The sequence below is a fragment of the Euprymna scolopes genome, chromosome 14, assembly GCF_053919585.1.
Source record: "Euprymna scolopes isolate OS-2025 chromosome 14, ASM5391958v1, whole genome shotgun sequence".
NCBI classification, from domain to species: domain Eukaryota; kingdom Metazoa; phylum Mollusca; class Cephalopoda; order Sepiida; family Sepiolidae; genus Euprymna; species Euprymna scolopes.
Window position 1 is genome coordinate 81,387,318 of NC_136495.1, and position 27,606 is coordinate 81,414,923.

General features: G+C 35.8%; 1 protein-coding gene and 1 long non-coding RNA gene across 12 annotated transcripts in view; one reads left to right on the top strand and one right to left on the bottom strand.

Annotated features, from left to right (window-relative positions):
- LOC145293124 (uncharacterized) overlaps window positions 1-8,412 on the bottom strand; it is a 72,008-nt gene extending 63,596 nt beyond the window's left edge. The window contains exon 1 of the long non-coding RNA XR_013869670.1: window positions 8,272-8,412. This is a non-coding gene — a long non-coding RNA (uncharacterized LOC145293124). The remainder of the gene's footprint in view (window positions 1-8,271) is intronic.
- The window catches only part of LOC145293123 (uncharacterized), a 115,600-nt gene that overhangs the window by 46,798 nt on the left and 41,196 nt on the right, over window positions 1-27,606 (top strand). For 7 of the 11 annotated variants that reach the window (XM_080139516.1, XM_080139524.1, XM_080139521.1 and 4 more), the window contains exons 2-3: window positions 11,710-11,880; window positions 13,923-13,985. In XM_080139516.1, the coding sequence (XP_079995642.1) occupies window positions 11,710-11,880; window positions 13,923-13,985 (234 nt within the window). Of the gene's footprint in view, window positions 1-4,215; window positions 6,215-8,425; window positions 8,553-11,709; window positions 11,881-13,922; window positions 13,986-27,606 lie in introns of those variants that run through there. The other 4 variants (XM_080139517.1, XM_080139525.1, XM_080139519.1 and 1 more) reach the window with 2 other exon arrangements.

Sequence of the window (27,606 nt, forward strand, 5' to 3'; positions counted from 1 at the left end):
TCTAAAAAATTGGCATTTACTGTTGGAGGAGTTCAAGCGAACTGGATGTTCTCTGGCTGGGCAATTTGAATCTGGCACTGATGCGGTGGCTATAAGTGGAATTATGGGTCTGGATCTGGTGCAACATTTGGGCCCCTTACAGTTGGTGCCTTGTTTGGGGGGTCGGGCTTTCTCTGTTCCTGCTGGTTTGATTCCCTTTGGTGAGGTGGACACTTTTTTTTCTACAAATCCTGCCCCTATTTCAAGAGATTATACATTCAGTGCAGTGATGGAGAATACTCCCCAAGTGGAATCATCGCATGTTTGCTTCATCCTGGAAGCCGACCCTACCTATGCGGACCCCTGGGTGGATGTCTTTCCCTCTAGCGATGTGGAAAGAGGATTAGAGAAAATGTTCAGCATTGAGTCATTGGGCATTCAGGACGGAGAAGAGATTTCAGGATATGATCAGGGTATGATTCGGCAGTTCCAGGAATCTATAATATTCAGGGATGGTAAATATCATGTGCAATTACCCTGGCATGCAGATAAGCTGGCTCTGGTTCCTTCCAATCATGCTATTGCTTTGCACGTTTTGGATCGTGTGGTCAGGAGCCTGGAGAAGAAGGGGTTGTACCAGGAGTATGTAGATGTATTCCTTCAGCAGCTACAAGAGGGTATCATAGAGGAAATACAGGTGGATCCTCAAAATTTTGTGGACTATGTATGGGTGCCTCATCGGCCAGTTTTCAAGACGGATCCGGCAGCTACTACTAAAATCAGGCCTGTATTTAACTGTAGCTTGAAGGTCGGTAACTCTGCCTCTCTTAACGAGGCTGCATACTCTGGTGTGAATATGACAGGAGATATGTTGGACCTGTTGATGTCTTTTAGATCGAATAAGTTTGTCTTGATTGCAGACATCAGGAAAGCTTTCTTGATGGTTCGCCTTGCACTGGAGGCAGACAAGAACAGGTTCTGTTTTTTTGTGAAGGATGGTGATCGCCTTCGATGTTTCCGCTATGCCACATTGATTTTCGGGTTCACCTCGAGTCCCTTTATATTGGGAAGTATCTTGAAGTTTCATGCAGCCCAATATCCCTTTGATGAATGTCGAGTTGCGATGGAGAACCAATTCTATGTCGACAACCTGGTGGTTACTGAGTCTGACCCAGCAAAGCTTGTAAGGCTGTATTCCCAGGTTAGGAGGCGGTTGCAGGAAGGTGGATTTGTGGTGCAGTCCTGTAACTCAAGCTGCGACAGCCTTAGGGAGGAGATGAGGAAAGATGGTACATTGAGTACTCATGAGGCCGGATGGGAGATGGTGCTCGGGTACCGGTATGATCCTATTTCAGAAAAGCTCCGCACTGCTCCTGTTAAGTGTGATCCGAGTGCATCTACTAAGAGGCGAATCCTTTCGGAATCGGCAAAGGTATTTGATCCCTTATCTCTTTGCCTGCCTGTGACTATAAGGAGTAGGATTTTGGTGGGAGAATTATGGAAGCGGGGCATGCAATGGGATGATGAAGTCTCTCCAGAGTTTCAGTCTTCTTGGAGGAACCTGGCAGAAGACTTATCTAAATTGAGTGACATGCATTTCTGCAGACAGGCCCATGACGGGAACCGAACTGGATAGTTATACCTGTTTTGTGACGCTTCTAAAGAAGCATATGGATTTGCAGCCTACTATGTTCAGGACAACAATTCTGCATTGATCTTTGCCAAAGCACGAGTGGCTCCAGTGAAGGATAAGACATTACCAACTTTAGAACTAATGGCGGTATTTCTTGCTCTGAAGTGTTTGCCAACTATCTTGGTAGGATGCAAGGGTGTCCGCCCTTCTAGGTTGTGTGTGGTAACAGATGCACAAGTAGTATTGTCATGGATTTTATCAGAAACAATGACTAGTAAAAGCATCTTTGCTAGAAACAGGTTAAAGGATGTGCTGCTAATGAGCTTGGATTTGGAAACGAATTACGGCATCAGGCCGACCTTTAGGTATGTTTCTACTACCGAAAACCCGGCTGACTTGATCACTCGTGGATTAACGATAAGGAAGTTCCGAGACAACTTTGACTTTTGGTACCATGGCCCTTCTTGGTTGCGCGGTGGGGTCTTGACTTGGCCGGAGCAGGAGTTGCCCTGTCTTGATGATAGGTGCCAGCAGATTGTTCGTTCATCAACAAATTTTGCGGTGATTGTGGATGAGGAGTGTGCTTCGGTGATCTCCATGCGGCGGTTCTCTACGTTTACCCGTTTGTTGAGGGTAACTTCTTTAGTCTTCCGATTCATCGGCTTGATGAGGAAAAGGGAAGACAACTACAACAAGAAAGCCGCAATTTACTTAATAAAATGTTCGCAACAGCAGGAATTTGTGGCTGAATTGAATTACCTGCGGAATCCTATGGTAAGGCCTGCACCTAATCGTGTTCGAGCACTAGATCTTTTTCTGGATGAGGAAGGGTTGATCCGCTCGCATGGACGGCTGGACAGGTCTTCTCAGTTTTCTTATGAAGTTAAGAATCCCTTGTTGCTGGGCAAGAATCATCACCTGACCCGACTTATAATATTAGACTGCCATCTTAAATGTTCCCATCTGGGTACAGGATCAACCTTAACGGAATTGAGATGTCAAGGATACTGGGTGCCTCAAGGGAGGCAGGCAGTCAAAAATGCCCTGAATTCCTGCACAAGGTGTAAAAGATACAATTCTAGGTCGGTACTGCCTGAGAACATGGCCAATCTACCAACTTCTCGTGTCGAATTTGAGGTTCCTTATAGGAATACTGGAGTGGACTTCACAGGACATTTTTGGGTGAAGGAGGGTAACAGTGAGAAAAAAATGTATCTGTTGTTGTTCACTTGTTTGAGTGTAAGAGCAGTGCATATAGAGGTGGTGCCTGACATGAGTATATTGTCCTTTTTTCAGGCTCTAGTCAGATTTACTAATGCACATGGTGTTCCAGAGTCAATTCTCAGCGACAACGCAAAAACCTTTCTGGGTAGTGGAAGACTGTTTAAGCGCCTTTGTCTTCTCCAGGACTACCAGGCCAAATTTGGGTCATGTAACATTAAGTGGGAGACAATTCCTCTATTTTCCCCCTGGGTTGGAGGTGTATGGGAGCGTAGCATCAAGACTTTAAAATCTTGCCTATACAAGGTTATTGGTAGGGGTAAGGTAGATTATTATACCTTCCTAACTATTGTCTCAGATATTCAGCGGGCTGTAAACAACAGGCCCCTTACTTATCAAGAGTCCGCTGACAGGCAACCAATGATTATCACACCCAATATGTTTATTAGACCCAATAAAAGCCCTGGTCTATTGGTACCGTTGGGAAGAGATGATCTCTCCACCATGGTTCCTCCCAGCCGGAGAAGGTTGATCGAGACGATTGGATTACGAAATGAATGGTTGTCAAGATTTAGAGAACTGTGGTACAAGGAGTACCTCCTGGATCTTAGAGGAAGGATGCCAGGAAGATCTCGGATACCATTTCAGAATCGCATTAAAAGAAATGATGTAGTCTTGGTCAAGAGCCCTTTAAAACCACGACCCTTTTGGATGTTGGGTACTATACTTGAGGTTCTCCCAGGACAAGATGGAGTGGTGAGGACAGCTCGTGTCAGACAGGGCGACGGTGTGGTGAACGTCCATTCACTGAAGAATTTATATCCAATAGAAATTTCACAATCTGATGATGATCTTGGGGAAAGTGAACCAAATCAGGCGGGTGCATCCTCGCCTGTTGCTGCAGGTAGCAGTCAAAACCAGGAATCCTCTAGTTCATTTTCGGAAGGAGATGGCACCATTTGGTTGTGTCCTGCCTGCAATAGACCTCCAGGGAACCAAGATATGATATGCTGCGATTCCTGTGATGAGTGGTATCATTTTGAGTGTGTTGGAATTGACTTGGCTCCACCCGCTAGACAGAAATGGTACTGCAGTGATTGTGCACCTCAAAGGAGACGAAGGGGTAGACCTAGTCTGTTACCCGATCAATAGAAGTAGTCTTGGGTAGGACTATAAACTACAACCGACAGCGGGGCCTAGGCTAAGGGACAGAATGAGGGTACCCTGAACCACTGTTACCTCCAGGTGGCCCTTGACTGAGGCCTAGCACCTGTTAGTCCCCCTGCAGGGTCACGCCAACTTGTTTTTTTTTATGAAGATATATATATATATATATATATATATATATATATATATATATATAAATAAATAAAATGCACTTTTCTTTTCTTTTTTTTTTTCTTTTGTTGGGAGAGTGTGGTAAATAATACATAGCTTACCTGAGTGTAGCTGCCGGAGGTGAGGATGGTCTTCCAACAATCAAGAAGAACAATAGCATTGTGGTTATTTATGCTAATAGAGTAAGGTAAATTGTTATAAAAACCTTCCTCCTTTGTGAAGAGTCTTCATTATTCTTTTTATGTTACTGTGGTTACAAGACCTGAGAAGAAGGTCGCGAAGAAGATTGTATTTTTTTTCGCAACCTCACTTCAGGTTAGCTACTCTTAGTTATATGACTTTTTTTTTTCCAACATATTTCACTGAAATTATGTTTCGGAATTTTGGAGATAAGGATTCATCAAACATTTCATTTGAATTAGTCGGACTACTTTTCTCATGTTATTTTCACAATGTGTTAGTCGATGTAACCTCCCACCTTCTTCAGATGCATCTTGTCAAACTCAGGAATCTTTCTGTTGAATTTGGGAATCTTTCTGTTGAACTCAGGAATCTGCATGGAATTTCAAACAGAACCCAAGGGATAGGCATTGTCTTGTTCCATTAGCCATGATTCGGTAGAAGTTCTAAGTATCGCCTTCACCAAAAAGTGAACCTTCAACCTCCAGAAGTATGTAACATACAATTGAATTTTACCAAATACTTTATCCGATAAAGCCATGGATCCTTGCAGATTCCAGAGTTCGACACGATAAAACTAAAGAAAATCAAAAATTATGAAAATAACACTCAAGATGAGAACAGTAGTCCAAAGAATCCAAATAATATGAGTACTTCCTTGAACTTGACAAACTTCTCAGCTGACTGCAACATTTTCAAGCCCAATGTAAACAAATTCTAGTGGAGTTGTCATCTTTAATAATCAATTGCTCAAAAAGAACCCAAGAATAGATATGATCAAGTGGGGAAGGAAGTACATTGGGAATTATATAAACAATTATATCTTCAACATCTGGACAAATGGTACACACAAAAACCGGCAGCAATACTTGAAAATGAAAATCACAAAATCTTATGGGACATGGACGTACAAACAGATAACCCCATCCAAACAAGAAGACCGGATGTCATAACTGTTAACAAGAAGGAAAAGTCGTGCCAGATTGTAAATTTTGCTGTTACAGTAGGATAAATATCAAGGAGACTGAAAAAAAAAGAAAAAATACACAGAACTGGCCAGAAAGCTGAAGGAATATGGAATATGAAGCAAGTCAAAATAACACCACGAGAAGCACTAGGAACAATCCCGAAAAACTTTGAAAAAGATTGAAATCCAAGGGATAGCTTAGAAGATACAATGGATAACAATTATGAAAGCTGTTGAAATATTAAGGAAAATTCTTGCATGCAGAGACAGATACACATGAGCTACAAATGCGAACCAGATGAGTTGACAGTTGCTTTTTAAATTAATACATAAAAATACTGAAAGAATGCAACAGCAGAAGTAACGGGAAAAGAAAGAGGAACACATGAAATAAAGAAAACTGAAATTGCATAATTGTAAGTCACCCCCCCCTTACATACACACAAAGAAAAAAATCTGCATCAGCTGGCACCACATCAAATAGTCATGAATGATCAAGGAAAATGGAAGGACCGAGGAGGGAAAAAGCACTAGCCAGAGAAGACAGTGTCTGGCCCAGACACCGCCACTGAATGAGTATCAAGAGGACTGGGACCTTGGGGAGGATGATTGCTCTACTCGGATTCCAGTGAAGATCAATGGTCACTGCCAGTAAAAAGTAAACAACTGTTGCGATAACACAAATTCATTTACAAATGTTATCGAAAGAGGTGGAGAATACTGGAAATCTGAAGAGACTTGTTGTCAATCGGACTCCAAGGGACATCACAGGCTGCACTAAGACGACGACCTCTTCTTTTTTAGCGACCAGAGTGACTTCCCCTGATAGATTATTCCCACGTGTTCTCTATTCGTTTTTGAGAACGTTTCTATTTACTTCATACAGAAATTTATTAGTAAGTGCCTTTTTGTTTCTGTATATATATGTTTTTTGTTTTTTTTTTATTTTGCTGGTGAAAATTATGAAAACTCTATTATTTCAATTTTAAAGAAAGAACGTTCGTATTTCTGCCTAATTTGTTATTTTAGCAAACTAATGCAAAAAAAAAAAAAAAAAAAAGAAATATACATATAATTATGGCGGGGTAGTTTTTTTACGATAATATAAATATTAAACAAAAATAAATTGTACTTAGCTTAACCTTGATAAATGCCCGTCATAATTGTCTTCTATTCAATTCGTTCTATTTTTGTAAATAAATAAGGGTACTGGTGTAATTTACTGGATTGTTTTGTTTTATATATGTTACCGCGCTAAAACAAATCGAAATTAATGTAGCGAAATATTTGGTACTTATGCACTTTTGTTACCGTGCTGAAATTACGTTATTATTTAGAAACTCATTTTTAACATGGGATAGGAAGAGGGGTTTGTATTATTGTACACATAGATTCGCAAAAGTTGTAAAAAAAACAAATATATAACAAATAAATGATGGTTAACTTTCGTCACCCGTTGTTTACAAAGCCATTTGCCGGAAGTGACGGATGATCAAAACCGTATAGAATGAACCTTTTTTTTTTTTTTATAAAAGTTTTATTCAAACAGGCTTTATTTGAACTTAATGGACTTTTTTTTTGTATTTATTAACTGTTTACAAGAATTCCTTTGGCGGCGGCGAATCAAAAGCAATTATTTTGGGAATATAATGTATTGGATACGATTTTTTTATGATGTATGAGTTAACTACATGAACAATGAAAAAAAAAACTTTTTCTTTAAAAATTTTTTAAATTTTATGTTATAAAAGATCTATAAAGTCTATTTTTTTATATGAATGCAAAAATTTGTTAAAGAGTTAAAATAAACAAAGACTTTTCATTAAATATATTTAAAATAAATTATAAAATATCTATAAAGTCTATTTTTTATGTCTGTAAAAATTTGTTAAAGAGTTAAAATAAACAAAGACTTTTCGTTAATATCTATAAAGTCTATTTTTTATCTCTGTAAAAGTTTGTTGAAAAATTCAAATAAAGTTTAGAATTTAATTAAAAAAAAAAAACACCGTCTTTCTGTTTTTTTGTTTTTTTAAATAAAACTAATTTTAAAATTTCGATGTTTGAAAAACAGTCCATAATATGTAAATATAAAAATTCTATTTTTGTTTGATAAAAAGAATAAAACAGTTAATAAATACAAAAAAAAAGTCCATAAAGCCTGTTTGAATAAAACTTATATAAAAAAAAAGGTTCATTCTATACGGTTTTGATCATCCGTAGATAAAACGTCACTTCCGGCAAATGGCTTTGTAAACAACGGGTGACGAAAGTTAATCATAACCTAAATGTTATCAAAGGCAAGATAAGTTACTTTTCTACCTAACTGGATAATTTTCTAGTGTTTTTATTTAATGTAACATGTTTATTCAGCTCGAAAAACATACAGTGTTTACTTTACCGATATATTGGAAAATTAAGAATGGCGCCCGACTCTCTTAAGATGGTAAGTTTGGGAAAAGGAGTTATAAATAAAAAAATAGACAAAATAATGTTAAAAACTCGCCGAATATATGTCAGCCTATGTTACGGTAACATATATTGAGCTAGTTTCTAACCGTATGTTGTCTAGTTTTTTATTTATAACTCCTTTTCCCAAACTTACCGTCTCAAAGAGAGAGTCGGGCGCCATTTTAAATTTTTCAATATATCGGTAAACACTATGTTTTTCGAGCTGAATAAACATGTTACAGTTACATTAAATAAAAACACTAGAAAATTATCCAGTTAGGTAGAAAAGTAACTTATCTTGCCTTTGATAAGATTTATTTGTTATATATCTGTTTTTTGACAACTTTTTCGAATCTGTGTACAGTAAAACAAACCCCAATTTAATAAACGAAAATATCATAAAACTTGAATTTAACTTGAAAATACTATTTAAAAAAATAGCGCAAGAACATATATACACTGTAGAAATTAAGTAGTTCACATGAATTCATCACGTACCTACCTCCTTATTTTTCTTCAAAAACAGCTCTATGCTTCATAGGTGGCTCAACTCTTGACAGGTTTAGTGCATTTCAGTCCACTAGACTTTGGAGATAGATCTAAGTTACAACAAGGCAACTTGTTGCAACGTCACTTCCTTTTAAAGCTTTATCTTCTGGGAATTCCCCATATTATTGCGATCAACACAAGCAACGATTTTTCTGTATTTTTAATAAGTGTATTTTTAAATAAGCACCCAAAATATCAGTTCTTGCAGAATATAAGCTGAGCTAATTTTTTAGGGTAAATTTTTACTACAACTCACCTTTTATGTGTATGCTGAAAGCGAATTTCACATTCAAATTTGTATTAGACAAGTAGTTTTATGGATAGTAAGACATTTTTTCTAATATGTTAATGATTTTTAGTAGCCGTTGCCATTCTTAACATAAGGAGGGAGTGCTTTGTAATTAGCATGTGCATTTACTGCTTGTTCATTTGGGAAAAATTATGGCCACGGTGGACCTGTATGAGAGTGCCCATCCTTAAAAAATTAGGGGGTTTTTTTTGTTGTTGTTTTTTTTTAAGCTTTTATCCGACAATTATAGATTACAGACTTAAGTATCATATTAGCAAAAAAAAAAAAATTTAATGACTTTTAAGAAGTGTGTTCACTTTTTCTTTATAACGTTCTACTTTATTGCTACCCGACTTACTGCCCATTTCTTTACAGACATGTCACATGATTAGTCATTAGTACTAATGATTACATGTCCCATGTACACGCACAAGCACACCAAGATGGCCACCAGCAATAACATAAAAAATTACATTGCTTAATATCCGGAAAACTTATTTACGGAAAATTTAAATGCAATATTCATTTCAGCATATCCGAAAACCTATAAAAGCTGTCATTTTAAACGAAAATGTTAAGGTGGAAACCAGGTAAAAATTTACCTGAGTTTCTAAATAATAACGTTATTTTCAGCACTATCCATATTCTGCATTGAAAATTAAATGACGTTTGTCCAAAATTTTCCAACCTATTAATAAATAAAAAAATAATATGGTAATAATATTAATAAACAAAAAAATAATATGGTAATAATATTAATAAACAAAAAAATAATATGGTAATAATATTAATAAACAAAAAAATAATATGGTAATAATATTAATAAACAAAAAAATAATATGGTAATAATATTAATAAACAAAAAATAATATGGTAATAATATTAATAAACAAAAAAATAATATGGTAATAATATTAATAAACAAAAAAATAATATGGTAATAATATTAATAAACAAAAAAATAATATGGTAATAATATTAATAAACAAAAAAATCTGCATGATGTACCTTCCTGTGACTGAAAGAAAATATTGTATTCCAAAAATCACATAAATTGAAAAGTAATTTTATAAAGAAAATCATCTTTAATCTAGTTTGTTTTTCCAATACTCCCCCTGCTCATGTGAAGAACAGCTTTCTAAAATTTTGATTTTCAGTTATTTCCCTTGTTCCTTTAGATCGTTGCTCGTAAGTTAGCTATCAAATTTGATTTTCTTAAAATCGAACTGTTCCTTCTTTCTTTAACAAATTTTTTCAATTATTGATTTTCAATACTTATCAGACACATTATGATACAAAACCTATCTAAGAACACTTCCAGACACATAAAGTATATTTGTGTGAATTTTACCACACACACACACACACACACACACACACTCAGTGTGTTTTATATATAAGTAGAGGTATTCTTATATATTTAGCAGGGCTACCTGGCGTTACCTGGGGCAAAAGTGTAACCTATTTCTATTAAAACTACCTTTCTTTTTCCAAACACTTTTTCCTCCACCCAGCCCATTTCTCTCTAGCTGGACGGACACACACACCTCCTCTATATAATAGATTCTTTGAGTAATGAGTTGACAGTTTCTTTTTAAATTAATACATAAAAATACTGAAAGAATTACCCCCTGACAAAACCTAACTCAATTGATTTAAAAGAATGAATACATAAATTTTAAATATTATTCATCTAGGGCAACATCAATCAAGAATATCACACCTTTGTAGATATGTGTGTGTTTTTTTTGTTTTTAATTTTTGAGTTTTAGCAAGATATACAAGCACACATATACACAGACAATTGCTCTTTATATAATAGAAGATATATTAACCGAATGTTGTCAGTGATTGGCTGACAAAATTACTTTCTTTTTTTTTTTATTTAACTTCAGTAAGTTTTAAGATATCAAGGGGCTCCCTCCTGTAGCTAACACTTGATTCTGTTATGATTTAAATTTATATCCGAGGGCTCTTTTAAGAATAGATGCTGTTCCCTTTATGGCTGCTATTTGTATTTCGTTACAGCTTGGTCTTCCAGGGATTGCTTCTAAGTATTTCTGAAGATTCTTTTTTATTAAGCCAGTTGCTCCTAATCAACTGTCCTGACTATTTGGTTATCTGCCGTACTTGTTTTGGAAAACCATCGTTCTTCTTCTACCACAGACCCAGCTCACTAGGTCGTAATGCATTGTCTAATATGGACAGCATTCACCACTGGAGGCAGTGGGTAAATTATTTTGTGTGTCAACTTCACTACAGGTAGTCAATATGAAAACGTATATGCATTTGTATTATTTAGATTCTTCAAACTACTGTTCTCAATTTGAGTATTGCTTTCACATTTCGGTCAATGTAACCTTGAACTTTCTTCAGTCAAATATCTTGTCAAATCCAGGAAATTTTTTTGTCGAACACAGGGAATTTGCACAGGAATGGAACGAGAACATCCCCCTCCCAATCCCCCCCCCCCGATTAAATAAAATGGTTTTGTTTGAATTTGAAATTCCATGCAGATTCCTGAGTTTGACAAGATTCGAAACATTATGAAAAATTTCAAGATGAAACAGTAGTCCGAAGAATCCAAATAATACGAATAACCAATCTTCATCTCAAAATATCAGAAACAGAAATTTGGCAATGAAAATGATATTTCCAAACTAAGGCTCGCATATCTTATATCAATGCTTGGAATTTTCTCCCTCCGATGCCCTGTATCCAGGATTGTGTTATTTTGACATTTCGTCATCAACCACTTTGCACAGCCGTACAAGAGTACAGGTCAGTCATGTGTTGCAAAGATAAGTTGTCTGCATTTTGTAAAATTATTAAAAGTTGCCTAAAAGTTCTATATAAAAAAAAAATGGTGCATGAATGACAAGTGATGCACAAAATCTCTCTGGGATATGTGAACACATTTAAAAATTTACTGGAATTGATGTCATTTCGCTTCAAGTTATTTTGATGCAACTTTCGCTTTTTTTTCTTGTTTTTTTTTACTTGGGGCTCACTGTTTATTACAAGCAAGTTGTAAAAGTTAAAATCAATTTCGAAAGAAAAGGGCTTTTTTATTGTTTTAATGTTTTTCCTTTTATTTGTCAGAAATGGTAAAATACAGACCAGACGACAACACTGCTGAAGAAGAACAATGTGGACAATATGGTGATTTAAAATCTCAAAAGAAAAAACATTCCAAAGATGATATTTCTAACAATAAGAATATCAAAGATAATAATTCCACAAAGGATGTTCTGAATACCGAAAAATCTAATGGTAAAAGCCACAGTTTGTTCTTGTTCTCTCATTTAAAAACTGGTTCAATATAATAGAAAGAAAAACAGTTATCTGCAAATGGCTGATAGATTGACCTAGTTTGTTTTGTTCTTTTTCTCTCTTTTTTTCTTATTTTGAACACCTATTCAGTAAATATGCTAACAAATCTGTTAATTCATTTGTAGTGATTAAGAGTTATGTTATCAGAAATTTAACTTTGATATTATGCTAACTTGACTATCTGGTGTTACACAGAGGCATGGGTGACAAAGAAGAAAAGTTTAAAATAAGCATAAATTCTGCTAAAAACTCTTTTTTTTTTTTTGGTTTTTTTTCTCCCTTCTTTTTCTTTCTTTCTCTCTCTCTCTCTCTCTCTTCTCTTTCTTTCTCCTGTTTTTCTCTCATTTCTTTTTCTCTTTTTCATTTCTTTTTCTTTCTTTTCTCATTCTCTCTCTTTCTCTACTTTTTATCTTTCTCTCTTTCCTTTCTTTCTCTCTTCTCTTTCTCTTCCATTTTTCTTATTAATAGACAACCTTTGACAACTGATTCAATATAAATGAAAGAAGAATAAATAAATGGAAAAAAAACATGAAAAATAGTTTAAACAATTTTTATTTTAAGTTAAATTTTTTTATAATTTAAAATGACAATTTAAACAACTTTTAAACAATTTAAAAAAACTTTTTTAGATTTAAAATGAAAGCATGTTCTTTTTCATGCATTTATTCTACATAAGTAAACATAAAACTTGTTTAAATTACTTTTTAATTTCCTATTACTTATAGAAATATTAATAACAGTTGTTTCGTTCTCATTTTCTGACTTGTCAGTTTTGCCTCGGTTTGTTCCGTTTCACTCGATCTTGGGTTTTGATCGCAAAGTCAAGGCTGTTACTTGCTCTACTGGCAGCCATCTTGAATATTTTTTATTCAATGTTTACACATTTTATTTGTGCATTTCTCGAGTTTAGAATTTTTTTAATTAAATTTTTACTCAAAATGACTCCGCATGTAATAATGTTTAAATAAGAAATATTTTTTATGCCTACAGACTTATTTTCTCATATCACCTACAAACCCTATTTAGTGACATTACCAATAAGATGTTTTTAATAATTAAGATAAGATGTTTTCAAGAGGTAGGATAAAAGTGTTGTGGTAGTGATGTTCTTAGAGAAATTTTCCTAGACTAAGATGTTTTAGTTTTATTCCAAATACAGAGTGCCACCTGATGGGACGCTGGATATTGCCCCACATTAAAAAACAACGAAAAAAACAATTTTGTATTTAACTTTGTACTAATGCAGAAGTACAATAAAAGAAGTCCATGTCAGCTGGCAATAATTTGGTAGTGAGCTGACAAGTGCTAAATGTTTGCATTCCAATTCACAGCTTTAACTGACACCAACCAGTTTTGGTTTCCTTAAATGTATGTGAACGGTAGTTTAGTGTTCGAACCACATCACAACAATCTGATCCTTCTGAAGGAAAATGAATAGGCTCTCCATGATTAACTTCACGCATAAAGTATTTTGCTATGAAAATGAATATTTAAATTGACAAAATGTTTTTGTGCTTGTATAGATTGGTGATCTTTTAAACTAACACATTTCAGGTGAAAACATTATTACATACTTATGTATCATGTTGAAATTAGTATGAACTCCAAAAATTACGAAAAATGATCAAGGAGAAAAATAATTATAAGTAAAATTTATTCAATTTTTGAGTTTTATCATATTTTAATGTGGAAGAGTTGACAAACTGACTTATCTTTGTTGACTTAAATTAAGGGTCCCCTAATTTTAAACAGAATATAATTGTGAATGAATTTTTGTTAAAACTGCATCTAACACATCTACTGGATCATTTTTTGTAAGTTTGGAAATTTATACTAATTTTGCTGTGAACATAAGTATATAATAATGTTTTCACCTAAAATGCATTGGTTTAAAAGATCAATGTATTTTGGGACATAGTTTTGTTCATTAATATTTTTTTATGATAGCAAATTCATTTTTGTCTTGTACATTTTATTTGCAGAAAAACATAAAAAGAAACATAAACTTCAAGAGGAAAAAATAAAGGAAGAATGTGTACAAGAAGGTAAGTTTAATATTAACAAACTCTCTCTCTCTCTCTCTCTATATATATATATATATATATATATATATATATATATATATATATATATATACTAGCATGGGTGCCCGGCGTTGCCCGGGTGTTTGGAGGTGTATGCGGAACAAAAAAAAGGGGGGGGGGATAAATTTTTTTAACTATGACCCCTTAAAATTTATTGTTTTGGGCTCAAATCAAGTTAAGTTAGATCCATGTCCAAGGAACCTATATCTAAAATTTCAAGTGTATAGACCCCAAATTGTCAGAGGAGTTTGGTAGAGTTCTCAAAGGTCAAATCATTGAACTTTGACCCCTTAACAGCCAAGATCACATAGATTTTCCCAAATCTCAGTACCCTGTATATCAAATTTCAAGTCTGTAGACTAAAAATTGACAGTTGTTGCATAGGGAAATGTACACAGACAGACACACATATACGTTCACTTTTATAGATATATAGATAGATTTGTTTAACAAAAATATATACGAAACAATTTTGTGTTTACTATAAACTTTTTTCGCAAATATTATGCAAGTATAAACCATTTAGAATATCTGCATGATTATAATTACAGGTAATAGTTAACTAAAGATGGTTATCCCATTAAAAAAACGAAGCAACTAATAGGGAATTAATTAAGATGAATGTTTAAAAGAATATGCAAATTAGCTAAATCGTTTGCTAGTGAATGCAATTCCACAACCAAGATATAAGAAAATTGTATTTTCTTTTTAAATAAATAGAAAAGAGGGTTTTTAATATGAATATCGATACAATCAAAAGAAAACCGAATTTATAGGAGTGTGTGTATATACATATATATATATATATATATATATATTAGTGACCTTGTATGTGAAACAAACTACTCTGTCAATTTTTTTGTCTGCAGACTTAAAACTTGATATATAGGGGATTTGGACCTATGGAACAAATTCAATTTGCTTTTTAGCTGGTGGTAAAAATAGCTGCTAAGGAGTCGAAATTGGAACTTGGCAGGTGTAAGTTAAGTTGATGTGTATCCTCTATGCATGCACAAATATACATTTATATGTTTAACTGCATGCATTTTTTTTTAAAGTTTTGGTCATATGGTAGTGAATACTGCTGGAGAGCTAAATGTTTTGTTTTGATGCACCCAAATCATGTATTTATTTTTAACTTGAAATCACTAATATATATTGGGTACAGTATAATAATCAATAGAACATTAACTCTATAATAATAAATACAAAATCTGCATGAATTAAAATATCATATTTAAGTATATTTTATGACTGGGCAGAATAAAATCATGCTTTTCTTTTAACGGTTAATTAAAAAAAAAAAAAAAAAAAGTCTTAAAACTTAAATTCTTCGCTACAGTTTGCATTTTGTAGACGGAAGTGTTTTTGTTGAGATAAGTGATATCTATATTAATCATACTTTTTTTTATTTTTTTTTTTTTTTTTAAGAAGAGTAGAAAACGCATTGTGGATGCGTTATCAGCAGCTCCTGTTACTCTCACTTCTCCTTATTTGTCTCTCAGTCCTCATTTTTTAATGAGTGATTTTTCTGACAAAGGGAGAAGAAATAGCTGTTTTCTAGGTTGGCAGTATTTTGCGCAAACAGTTAGCAGAGATGGCGGAAATTTTCTGTTTCTATGTCTATCCTTGTAGCCATGTCACTAGTAAGGGTGCTGGAGGTAAACGTTTTATCTGGGCTGACGTTATCCCCTGATAGTCAGGGACCCGAACCTTGGATTAACTACTAAGGAGGCTGTCCTATCAGCAGGTGCAAAGTACTGGGGCTGCTGTATTGCCATTTGGTGAATGGATTCTGGACCATGCAGTAGCTTCTGGTGGGGCCTCTCAATGCCATATTAGTGGGTAATTGTTACGGCTTTACCTTATGATTAGCTACAAATAAAAAAAAAAATTCTTCGTTTCTTTTTCTCTCTTAGTTTCCCCTCTCTGTCCTGCTCTAAGTAAATCTGATGACCTAGTCCACAAATTCCAAAATTTCATCATGACAAGTTTCAAGAAAAAATACATGATTAAACCCGGTTCTCCAACTTCCAACGTAGACCCCTACTACCATGTCTCCTTCTCCAACATCAGGGGTGTACGTTCTAACCTTCCAGAGGTTGAAACCCAATTACAGGAGACTAAACCAGACATTTCCCTAGAAGAGTTCGCAATTAAAGGATACTCTAACTTAACTTCTAAATCTGACCCCCAAGATCACCATGGGCATGGAATATGTGCCTATATTAAAGATAGCTTTCCATGTGGGAGGGACATCTCCAGGGAAGATTCTAACTTACCCTATATGTGCTTCCGGGTTGCTTTAGCTCACACTACTGCATTTATATTTACTCTCTATCGCCCCCACAACAGCGGAGTTACTATCTTTAAAAGCATATCTGAGAAAATTGACCAAATCCTATCCGCTTATCCTTCAGCTAACATTCACGTATGTGGAGACTTCAATGTTCACAACGTCGAATGGTTGACCCACTCAAACAAGACCGATGATGAGGGGAGATTCTGTCATGATTTCTCCATTGCCTATGACCTCACTCAGATTGTTCAGGAACCCACCCGTGTGCCCGACAATGACGGCCAGTATGCGAGCCTACTAGACCTTTTTCTCACAACTTGCCCTGAACTATGTTCAGTTTCTGTTCTGTCGCCTCTTGGATCTTCCGACCACTCTGTTGTATCAATTAAGATAAAAATGAAATGTAATAAGTCCCCAGACGTACCTCTCCATCGTACAGTATATCGATACACTAAGGCTGACTGGGATAGCTTCCGTACATTTATATCTGATCTACCTCTGCATTCCATGTTTAAAAAGGATGTGTCCTCTATAGTATGAGACCTGACGGAATGGTTAATTGTAGGTATAGACGGTTTCATACCCTCAAAAAAGTTCCAGCAAAAACCTAACAGCCAGCTATGGTTCTCTCCAGAATGTGCTGCTGCCATCGCGCACAGAAATCACTTTTTCCACTGCTTCCAACGTAATAGATGTATGGAAACTAAAGCCGCTTTCAGGACTGTCAGCAGCCATTGTAAGAAAGTAATAAAGAATGCAAGAGAGTTGTATGCTCAATCCGTCAAGTCCAAAGTAGCTGAGCAGCTGCTTGGTTCCCACCAGTTTTGGCAAATAGCAAACAATCCTGAACAGAAGCGTGTGCTCTATCCCAACTATCATCAATGGACCTGAGGTAATATTGTCAGCATCAGACAAAGCCAAACTCTTTGCTAAGAACTTTGCAGCTAATTCTACTCTTTGCGACCAAGGCCGCCAACCCCCAATATTTCCTCCTGTATCAGAAAACACACTATGTGATATACATATATCTGTAGTTGATGTTGCCAAGCTAATCAAAAACCTTGATTCCAGTAAAGCAACCGGCCCTGACGATATTCCAATTATAGTACTCAAAAAACTTCAACCTGAACTAGCGCCAATACTTACAAAAATGTTTAAACGTTGTCTTAAGGAGAATAGTTTCCCATCTCCCTGGAAAATCTCATCAGTATGCCCTGTATTTAAGAATTCAGGTGATCGCTCACCCCCCCCCCTCTCAGTACAGGCCAATAAGTCTCCTGTGCATCATGAGTAAGTTGCTGGAATCTGTGTTAAATACAGAAGTAATCAACCATCTCAACAAAAATAACCTTCTTAGTGACACTCAATATGGTTTCCGTTCTGCTAGATCTACAGCAGATGTGCTTACAGTTATATCTCATAGGATTAGCAAATCTCTTGACAGAGGCAACCTTTCTAGGGCAATTCCTCTTGATATATCTAAGGCCTTTGATAGGGTATGGCATAAAGGTTTACTTCATAAGATCTCTAGCTATGGTATAGCTGGAAATGTCTTCTCAATTATTAAATCATTTCTTTCTGATAGGTTCATAAGAGTAGCAGTTGAGGGGCAAAAATCAGAAGCTCACAGTATTAATGCTGGTGCCCCTCAGGGGTCCATCCTGGGCCCAATTCTCTTCCTGATCTACATTAATGATCTTCCAAATCACATCCTTACATCATTTGTAGACATTTATGCTGATGACACTACCATTTATGGTAGCACATCTAAGACAGTAAACGACCAAGTTCTCTCCAATTCTCTCTCCTCTGATCTTGAGCACGTAGTACAATGGGGAAAGGAGTGGCTGGTTACTTTTAATGCATCTAAAACCAAGCTTCTCTCTTTACATCATCAACATTCTGATCCACATCTGACATTAATTGAAATGAATGGCTCTCGTCTGCAGGAGGCCTCAAGTTTTGACAAGCTTCTGAGCTTTACCATTACTCCTAATCTTAAATGGAACACATACATCAAATCTGTTGCCAAGGCTGCTGGAAAAATGGTGGGATCTTTCTATCGATCCAGTAGATATCTCACTGCTGATGCAATTCTCTATCTATATAAGAGCCAGGTACATCCAAGGATGTAGACTGACGGAAACTTTTAATTTTTTATGTTGGATAAACTTTAGCATTGTTAAATTATTTTAATTAAATTCCATAAACAAAACGTTCGGCTAGTGACTTATGACGATAAAGTATATGTTTTTGTTATTGTTCAGAAACATAAGTTTTTTTAATTATGAAAAAAAAGAAAGAGAATTAAAAAAAATTATTTAAAATAAATTACTTAACATAAGCACTATTTATTTACTAATTTTTTGTTTCCTTGTTTTGGATTCGTAAAACATGTCAACATTTACGCTTTGTAGAAAAAAACTGACTAAATATAAAAACTCAGTTCCAAGGCTATATATTAGCAAATATATTAAATTATTTTGTCCTAAAATTTGAAAATAATTACATAAAAACTTTTTATGTCAGCATTAACAGAAATTGTGACAGAACGCATATTAATTTTTTTTTTTTTTGTCGTCACTCGTACATACACTCATAAACAATAAAAGTGGTTGCAGGACAGAATGGCTGGCATTCTGCAGCAAAGAAGAGTACCAATCTCAAATCACAAGTTATCGGGCAAATAGGTTTAATTCTCTATTTGAAAATGCCCTGGCAATATATCACCATAAAGAGCACATAAAATTATTTTTATCTGTGTTTGCAACATCTTGCAATATGAAATTACAGAGTGTTTTGGCTGACATTTCTGATGAGAGACTACATTCCCTACTTGCTGCAGTTGGTTTGCTGAACATTAATTTGACCAAACCTTTCTGGAAACTTGTTAACAGCACTGTTCAGTATGTTGACTTCCATCACTATATCAAGAAAATGGCTCTAAGTTTAGAATGCTGGATCAACAATCCCCAGTTGTTATTAAAATCTGACTGTAAAAGTGTATTTAATGGGGAATTCTTTGAGGAAGGCAATGTGTCTCTCTGTATTAGTCTCACGGCCCCTGAACTTGTTTTAGAATGTTTGCGCAAGATACTCAGTTCTTCATTGTCACTAAGCACCAGTTGCATGACTTTTTAGAAGGAGGTGCTTTTGGAAAAGATGTAGATCAGGAGACGAGAGATGCCTTGAAGAGCTGCCCTTTAACAAATCTGTCAGGTGAGCATGCCTTTGGAGATTTAGATTTTAGCATGCAAACAAAACGACATGCATCACTACATAATCGATCATCTTCAAATATGCTTAAGCGCAATCGGACAACAGCTTGGTTGGAAGTAATACCATCAACAAAGAGGCAATCCATTCTGAGCATCTCCAGAAAACATGCAAAACATTTGCGACAAAAACATGCACAACAAGAAGCCCTTGTGAAACTTCGTGTCCAAGAAAAAATTACACAAAATGGACGATTAAAGAAGGAAAAAGAACGTCAAGCTGTTGCTGAGAAAGAGAGAATTATTAACTCTGTTATTAAGCATGGTGGTCCAGTGAAGTCTAAACAGATAAAAAAAAATTTCAGAAAGTGGTTTGGAAGCACTCAAAGACCAATTGAGATACCTCAAGGTTGTTTTAGGTGTCAAAATCAACACCAGTGGAAATAAAGTTCAACTGGAAGTTGCTCTCTCTGACTACTTGAAAAGAAATCCAATTGATTCACCTCCACCAAAGCAACAAAAAATGTCTTCCCTAAGTGAATCTGCTGAACATTCAGATAACTCCTGCAGTTGTGATGAAGATCCATCTCAGGATATCTTCAGTTATGAACATCAAGGACAATGGGTAGCTGTCTACTATGAGACCAACTTTTACATTGGCCAAGTCATTGATATTATATCTGCATCCAGCACTGTAGTAAAATTTTTAATGCAAACAAAAAGTAGAAAAGATTATTTACGATGGCCTTTATCAGATGACATTGCACAAGTAGAGTCAGCATTTGTCTACAGATGGGATTTTGAGGTAATGCCAGTTTCAAGTGATGGTAGGATTTGGAGGGTTCCTGAGATATCTACCATAGCAGAAGCCTATGAAAGAATTCTGAGAGAAGATCGATAAGAAAGGAATTGTAGTAAGACCTAAAATATCTTTCTTACTTGTTTTTTAAGTTGAAAGTTTTTCAATGTTTAAAAAAAATGATTTGTGCCTTTTTTTTGTATAAAAAATTTCTAAATATTGTCGTCAGTGCTTTTTTGGCGAGTTTAAATTTCCCAAAGTAAAAGTATTTCTGTGGCAAAAAGTTTTGTTATTAGAAACAAGGCAACCATTTTTTTGAATTCCTCACTCCAAAATTAGTAAAGTTGCAAAGTTTCAAGCTTCTAACTTCAATGGTTACATTTTTACAACAATTTCAGTAACATATACTTTTGACTCATTTTTTTTACCTTTTTTACCCTTTTTACAAAATTGCCTGTTTGACTGCTTTTACATGGTTGACAATTGAGTGGTTTTATCAATTTATAATTAAAAGAAAGAATTATCTTGATCTCTAATGTGTTTTGAATCATACTAAGAAGATTCAATACATTAGCTATTAAAATAAAATTGATATGAACAGTTAAAGTTGCATTTCCGTGTCGTATTTTCACTGTTTTCGCGTTGATAGAGGGATTTTGCCTAGTGTTTAAGTTGGTTTCATCTAATATTTATTGCCTAAATTTGTATTAATTTTCATCTACTACAAGATGACATTACATTTATAAGGATTTTTCACTTGTTAGTAGCTTACATTTTTAGTTATAGACTATGAAATTTGGCTTCTCGGCCACGATAGCAAATTTTAACTTTCCGACAAACTTTGAATTATCATAACTTGATGGCTAATTGACCTACCAAAATAAATTTGGTATTTTTGTAAATGGTTTACAAAATTCTACATGCCCACATTACTTTTTTTTAGATATGATAAAAATAAAATTTTGGTTTGGGATACCTACTGTTACTGCGACGCCTTGATTAACAATCATATTCAGCTTTATTTTGTGTTCTTTGAACAGCTTCCTCTCCATTGTTTTACTGATAAACTTATTTCTGCTTCATTAGACATTTTAACACCTGCAAACGTTGATAGTATCATAACAGCAGTATCATTTATTTTGAATGAATCAGGTGATTATTGTTGGCATTCATTTTCCTGATATCTTTCGTGTTAGAAGTCTTTTTAGAAAGACATCAAGTTCTTATGATGAGAGGGACAATGTGAAGGTTACCAATATCCCTAAGTGAAAGTGTTTAAGTGGAACAAACTGAACTCAAACTTGGTACACCCAAGCGGCCAGTTCGCATCATTAACTATTTAGCCATCATTACCTCCCTGTTGTTGTTGATTCCTCTATAATAGAAATCTCACCTGTCTGTTTAAATGTATGCATGTCTGCCTAAAACTTTTGACAGAGGCAACGGATTTTCATTAGATTGGTATCATTTTGAAGCTGAACGTCTCGAACGACAAATATCGAAAAATTATTAATTCCTTGACCCTCAACTGGGCAGTTTTCTACAAGGAGGGATTGATGTTTTGCGAGCTGTTTTTATACGTTATCGTATCGGTTGGATTGATTTTGCCTAATTTTAACGTTTCGAACTTCTGGTCGTGTCATGGAGTAGGGGTAAGATGTCAGATTTTCTTTCATTTTCTTTTCTGCCTTCGTGTCATGGGTTCGAGCCTGCTTGCCTACTACCACTTTTTTTTTTTGCTCAACTCACACCTCCAAACACCCAGGCAATGCCGGGCACCCAGGCTAATTTATTCTAAACTGCAAGTGGATATGGAATAAAAGAATTGCTTTTGAAGAATATGGCAATTTTCTTAAGTATGGGTATTTATGATGGCTGATACCAACGCAGTTAAAACGGGATGGTGAAATAAAGTATAAACAAAAACAATCACAGACAATATTTTGGTTACAAATCTTCAGAAAATCTATTTTATTTTTCAAAACATCTTTCACATTTCAAATCAGTAAATTTAATCACGATAAACAAAAGAAAAATGTTTCAAACTTCAACCTGATATACCAAGAGATATACTATTGTGACAGACTACTGAAAATTTTATTTTCAGTTTAGGTGTAACAGATTAAAGAAAATTGTATTTTAAATCGAAGTGTGCAGATAACAGGAAATGCTTTTATAAAATAAAGTAAGAAAAACTTAAGAAATTTCTATTACATCCATTCTGGCATTCTATTACAAATTAAACGTGAGGCAGGAAAGGAATGCCATTTCAAACTTAATCATGACAGACCGAGGAAAATACTATTGTAAACTTATGTTTAACAGACCAACCAATACATAGATTCTTGGATGGATATCAATTATGAAATGTAAATTAAATTTGTGTACTTATTGATGAAAAAACAATTCCCAACATAAGCATAAGATGAAAAAAAAAATGCTATTTCAAACTTAAATATCACAGTAATAAAAATATTCAGGATGGTGCAGCATCTTTTGATAGCTTTGTGAGTGAACCGCACCTCAAACAGAATGCAAAAGTGGAGCCGTCAAACAGAAGAAGAATTTAGGATAGCTGCCTCTGTAAAGGCAAAACTGCAGACTAAATATATAGATTTCATTGTAATCAGCCGATTGAGTGAAGTACCAACACATGCTACCATATAATATGATGCTCCTGATACAACTGCTTGGATGTAGAGAACAACTCATTATATACGGAAACAACAGTTCACCAAATTTTATCCGTACAGTTTTCAACCTTGATGTAGCAAAGAGTTCACATCCACCACCTAGGTTGCAGAATGGACGACCTTTAGAATATGCAAAGTTCAAACCCTATCAGATCTGTTATTTACTTACTAATACTATTAGGAAAGACATGTCCCCTCCCAACTGTGTGTAAAATATTGTGTGTTCAATGAATCGCTTACAATAAGTAATATGTATGTATTTATGAAAACTGATAGCAGTGCAGATAAAACAGAATGGTGAAAATAAGTATGAACAAAAATAGTATTTGGCTTATGAATCTTGAAAAAATCTTTATTTTTTAAAAGTGTAATATCTTTGATATTTTCGGGAGTGAACCTTCCCTTCTTAAAAAGGATGCAAAAATGAAGCTGTCAAGCAGACAACGGATTTAAGATGGCTGTTCCTTTGAAGGCAGAACCATTTACATCAATTTTCTTGTTTTAGTGATCTTGTCTGTTTCTCTGAGGAACGATTTCTATCAATCTCCTCTGTCAGTTTTTGCTTTACAGATTTAAAACTTGATATATATAGGGAATTTAGACCTGTGGAACAAATTCGATTTGATCTTTAGCCAGTAAATAAGGAGTCAAATTTTTTAAAAAATTGGCACTGGGCAGGCGTAAATCAATTTTAAGTGCTCTTGCATGCAAATATACATTTATAAGTTAACCAACGTTATTTTTTGCAGTTTTTGTATGTGTATAGATTTAAGGTCCTGGATATAACCTTAAACTATATCCAGTGGTGAGGCCCCAGCTTCCGGGCTTTGGGGAGTGCGGAGCCACCCTTTAATTACCATTGCTCCCAGATCCACTCTGACCTGGAGTGGTAGTACCTGCTAGGGTCCTGACTCTAGGTTAAGTAGAAACCGACTTGAAAACAACAAATATATTCTGTTAAAAAAATTTTCTTCAAATTCTTTGGATTCGGCATTAAATAACCCGAAAAGGTTTGATATGCCATAAAACAACCAACCATATATGGATTTAAGTCATATACAGCATAATCATGTTGACACACCGGTTCCTGTCAGGCCACCAATGTTGAGCCTGGTCAATACTAAAATAGGTGATCATTTGGGAACTCTAGGTGCTGTATATCATCTAGCACTTCTTGCCACTGGACTCAAGCAGTGCCGTGCCGATTCAGGAGAGGTGTTGTTGGAGATTGTGAAACCCTTGCCTCACAATTACATGTACAGCCAATCTTACAGAGAGTATCCATTGTCTTTTGAGAATGAACGGAAGTATCTGCATAGTTCTAACCTTCCAGAGGTTGAAACCGAATTACAGGAGATGAAACCTGACATATTCTTCTAAGTGAAACTGGAATAGGGCCGACCACCTTCCTAGATGAGTTCATAATTAAAGGATACTCTAACTTAACATCTAAATCTTACCCCCAAGATCGCCACGGGCATGGAATATGTGCCTACATTAAAGATGGCTTCCCATGTGGCAGGGATATCTCCAGAGAAGACTCTAATCTACCTTATATGTGCTTCCGGGTTGCACTTGCTTACACCACCGCATTTATATTTGCCCTCTATCGCCCCCACAACAGCGAATTTACTTTCTTTAAGAGTATATCAGAGAAAATTGAGCATATCCTGTCTGCTAATCCCTCGGCTAACATTCACATTTGCGGTGACTTCAATGTCCATAATGTGGAATGGCTGACCCACTCAAATAAGACTGATGATGAGAGGAGGTTCTGTCATGATTTTGCCATTGCCTATGACTTCATTTAGATTGTCCGCGAGTCCACCCGTGTGCCCGATACTACCGGTCAGTATGCAAGCCTTCTAGACCTTTGTCTATCCACTTCCCCCGAGCTATGCTCATGTTCCGTTCTATCTCCTCTGGGATCCTCCGACCACTGCGTCGTATCAGTTAAGATAAAAATGAAATATAATAAATCTACAGACGTACCTCTCCACCGTACTGTATACCGATACTCTATGGCGGACTGGGATAGCTTCCGTATATTCATATCTGATCTACCTCGCCATTCCCTGTTTAAAAAGGATGTGTCCTTTATAGTATCAGACCTGACCGAATGGTTACTTGTAGGCATAGACCAATTCATACCATCCAAAAAATTCCAACAAAAACCTAACAGCCAGCCATGGTTCTCCCCTGAATGTGTTGCTGCCATCGCACACAGAAATCACTTTTTGTGTAGCTACCAACATAATAGATGCACTGAAACTAAAGCTGCTTTCAGGGCCGCCAGCAACCACTGTAAAAGAGTAATAAAAAATGCAAGAGAACTATATGCTCAATCCGTTAAATCTAAAGTAGCTGAGCAGCGGCTTGGTTCCCACCAGTTCTGGCAAATAGCAAATAGGATCCTGAACAGAAACATGCGTTCTATCCCAACCATTATCAATGGACCAAAGGTCATCTCGACAGCATCCGACAAGGCCAAACTATTTGCCAAAAACTTTGCGGCAAATTCTACCCTGTGCGACGAAGGCCATCAACTCCCCATATTCCCTCCTATAACAGACAACACGCTATGCAACATACAAATATCTGTGCGTGAGGTCGCCAAGTTAATCAAGAACCTTGACTCCAGTAAAGCAACTGGTCCTGACGGTATTCCAATTATAGTGTTAAAAAAATTACAACCAGAACTTGCCCCCATACTTACCAAACTGTTTAAGTGTTGCCTTAAGGAGAAGTGCTTTCCAACACCCTGGAAAACCTCATCAGTATGCTCTGTATTTAAGAATTCAGGTGATAAGTCATCCCCCTCTCAGTACAGACCAATAAGTCTCCTGTGTGTCATGAGTAAGTTGCTGGAATCCACAATAAATAGAGAAGTAGTCAACCACCTCAGCAGAAATAACCTTCTTAGCGACACGCAATATGGTTTCTGTTCTGCTAGATCTACAGCAGATGTGCTAACGGTTATATCTCATAGGATTAGCGAATCTCTCGACAAAGGCTTCATTTCTAGGGCAATTGCTCTCGACATATCAAGGGCCTTCGATAAGGTTTGGTATAAAGGCCTACTACACAAGATTTCCAGCTATGGTATAACTGGAAATGTTTTCTCAATCATTAAATCATTTCTCTCTTATAGGCTCATAAAGGAGTGGTTGATGGGCAGAAATCAGAGGCCCACAGTATTAATGCTGGAGTCCCTCAAGCGTCCATACTGGGTCCAACTCTCTTCCTGATCTACATCAATGATCTCCCAAAACACATACTAAAATCTTTCGTTGACATCTATGCTGATGACACGACCATCTGTGGCAACACATCAAAGGCTGTAAATGATGATGTTCTCTCTGATTCTCTCTCCTCTGATCTTGAGCGTGTGGTACAGTGGGGAAAGAGGTGGCTGGTTACCTTTAATGCATCTAAGATAAGCTCCTATCTCTACATCATAAACGCTCTGATCCTCATCTAGCATCAATTGAAATGAATGGCTCTCGTCTAGGGGAGGCCCCATGTTTTGATAAGCTTCTGGGTTTGACCTTTACTCCTGATCTTAAATGGAACACATACATCAAGTGTGTGGCCAAGGTCGCTGAGAAAATGGTGGGATCCTTCTACCGCTCCAGAAGATATCTCACTAATAATGCAATTCTCTATCTATATAAGAGCCAAGTACGTCCAAAGATGGAATACTGCTGCCACATCTGGGCAGGAGCTGCTAAAAAAACAACCTATCCTGCCTTGACAGAGTACAAAATAGACTTTGTAGTTTGGTGGGGGGTGGGGTGCCCTTTTCTCTACCCTGCAACCTCTTTCCCACAGAAGTGACGTAGCAAGCCTGTCTTTGTTCTATTGTTATTTCCATGGCAAGTGCTCGTCTGAGCTCCATTTTCTGGTCCCCCCCTCGCCAATCTTTTTCAAAAAACACCCGACTAGCTAAAACCACCGTCAATAATTTTCCCCACTCCTTATCTGTGCCTAAATCAAAACGTAGATTCCATGAACAAAGCTTCTTTCTTAGAACTGCACACCTGTTGAACTCTGTTCCGCTTGCCTGTTTCCCTCCCGACTTCAACCTGGATGTCTTCAAGTCCAACACAAACAAATTCCTGATGACCCCCCCCCCAAGTAATGACACATTATCAATTCTCCAAATACTATTGCTACACTATCCCATTGATTACTGTACACACAATAACCCTTATCCCCGAGTGGCCATTGGGCCTTGATAAGTGGTGAACTCCATGTAAAAAAAAAAAAGAAAAAAAGTCGGTTTTAAGTCAAGACTAACGGATAAGGCTTGAGAATATATGTTTTGGTTTCAATTTTAGTTGATAGCACCCGAGCTAATTTTTTAAAAAAGTTTTCAAATCACTATTATATACTGAGTACAATATGATAACTGAGAGAGAATTGACAATAATAATAAATACAGAATCTGCATAAATTAAAATATCATATTTAAGCATATTTTATGACTGAGAAATGCCGGGTGACCCCTATTATATATTGGGTGCAATAGACAAATAATCAATAGAGAGTTGGCTCTGTAATACGAAATCTGCAT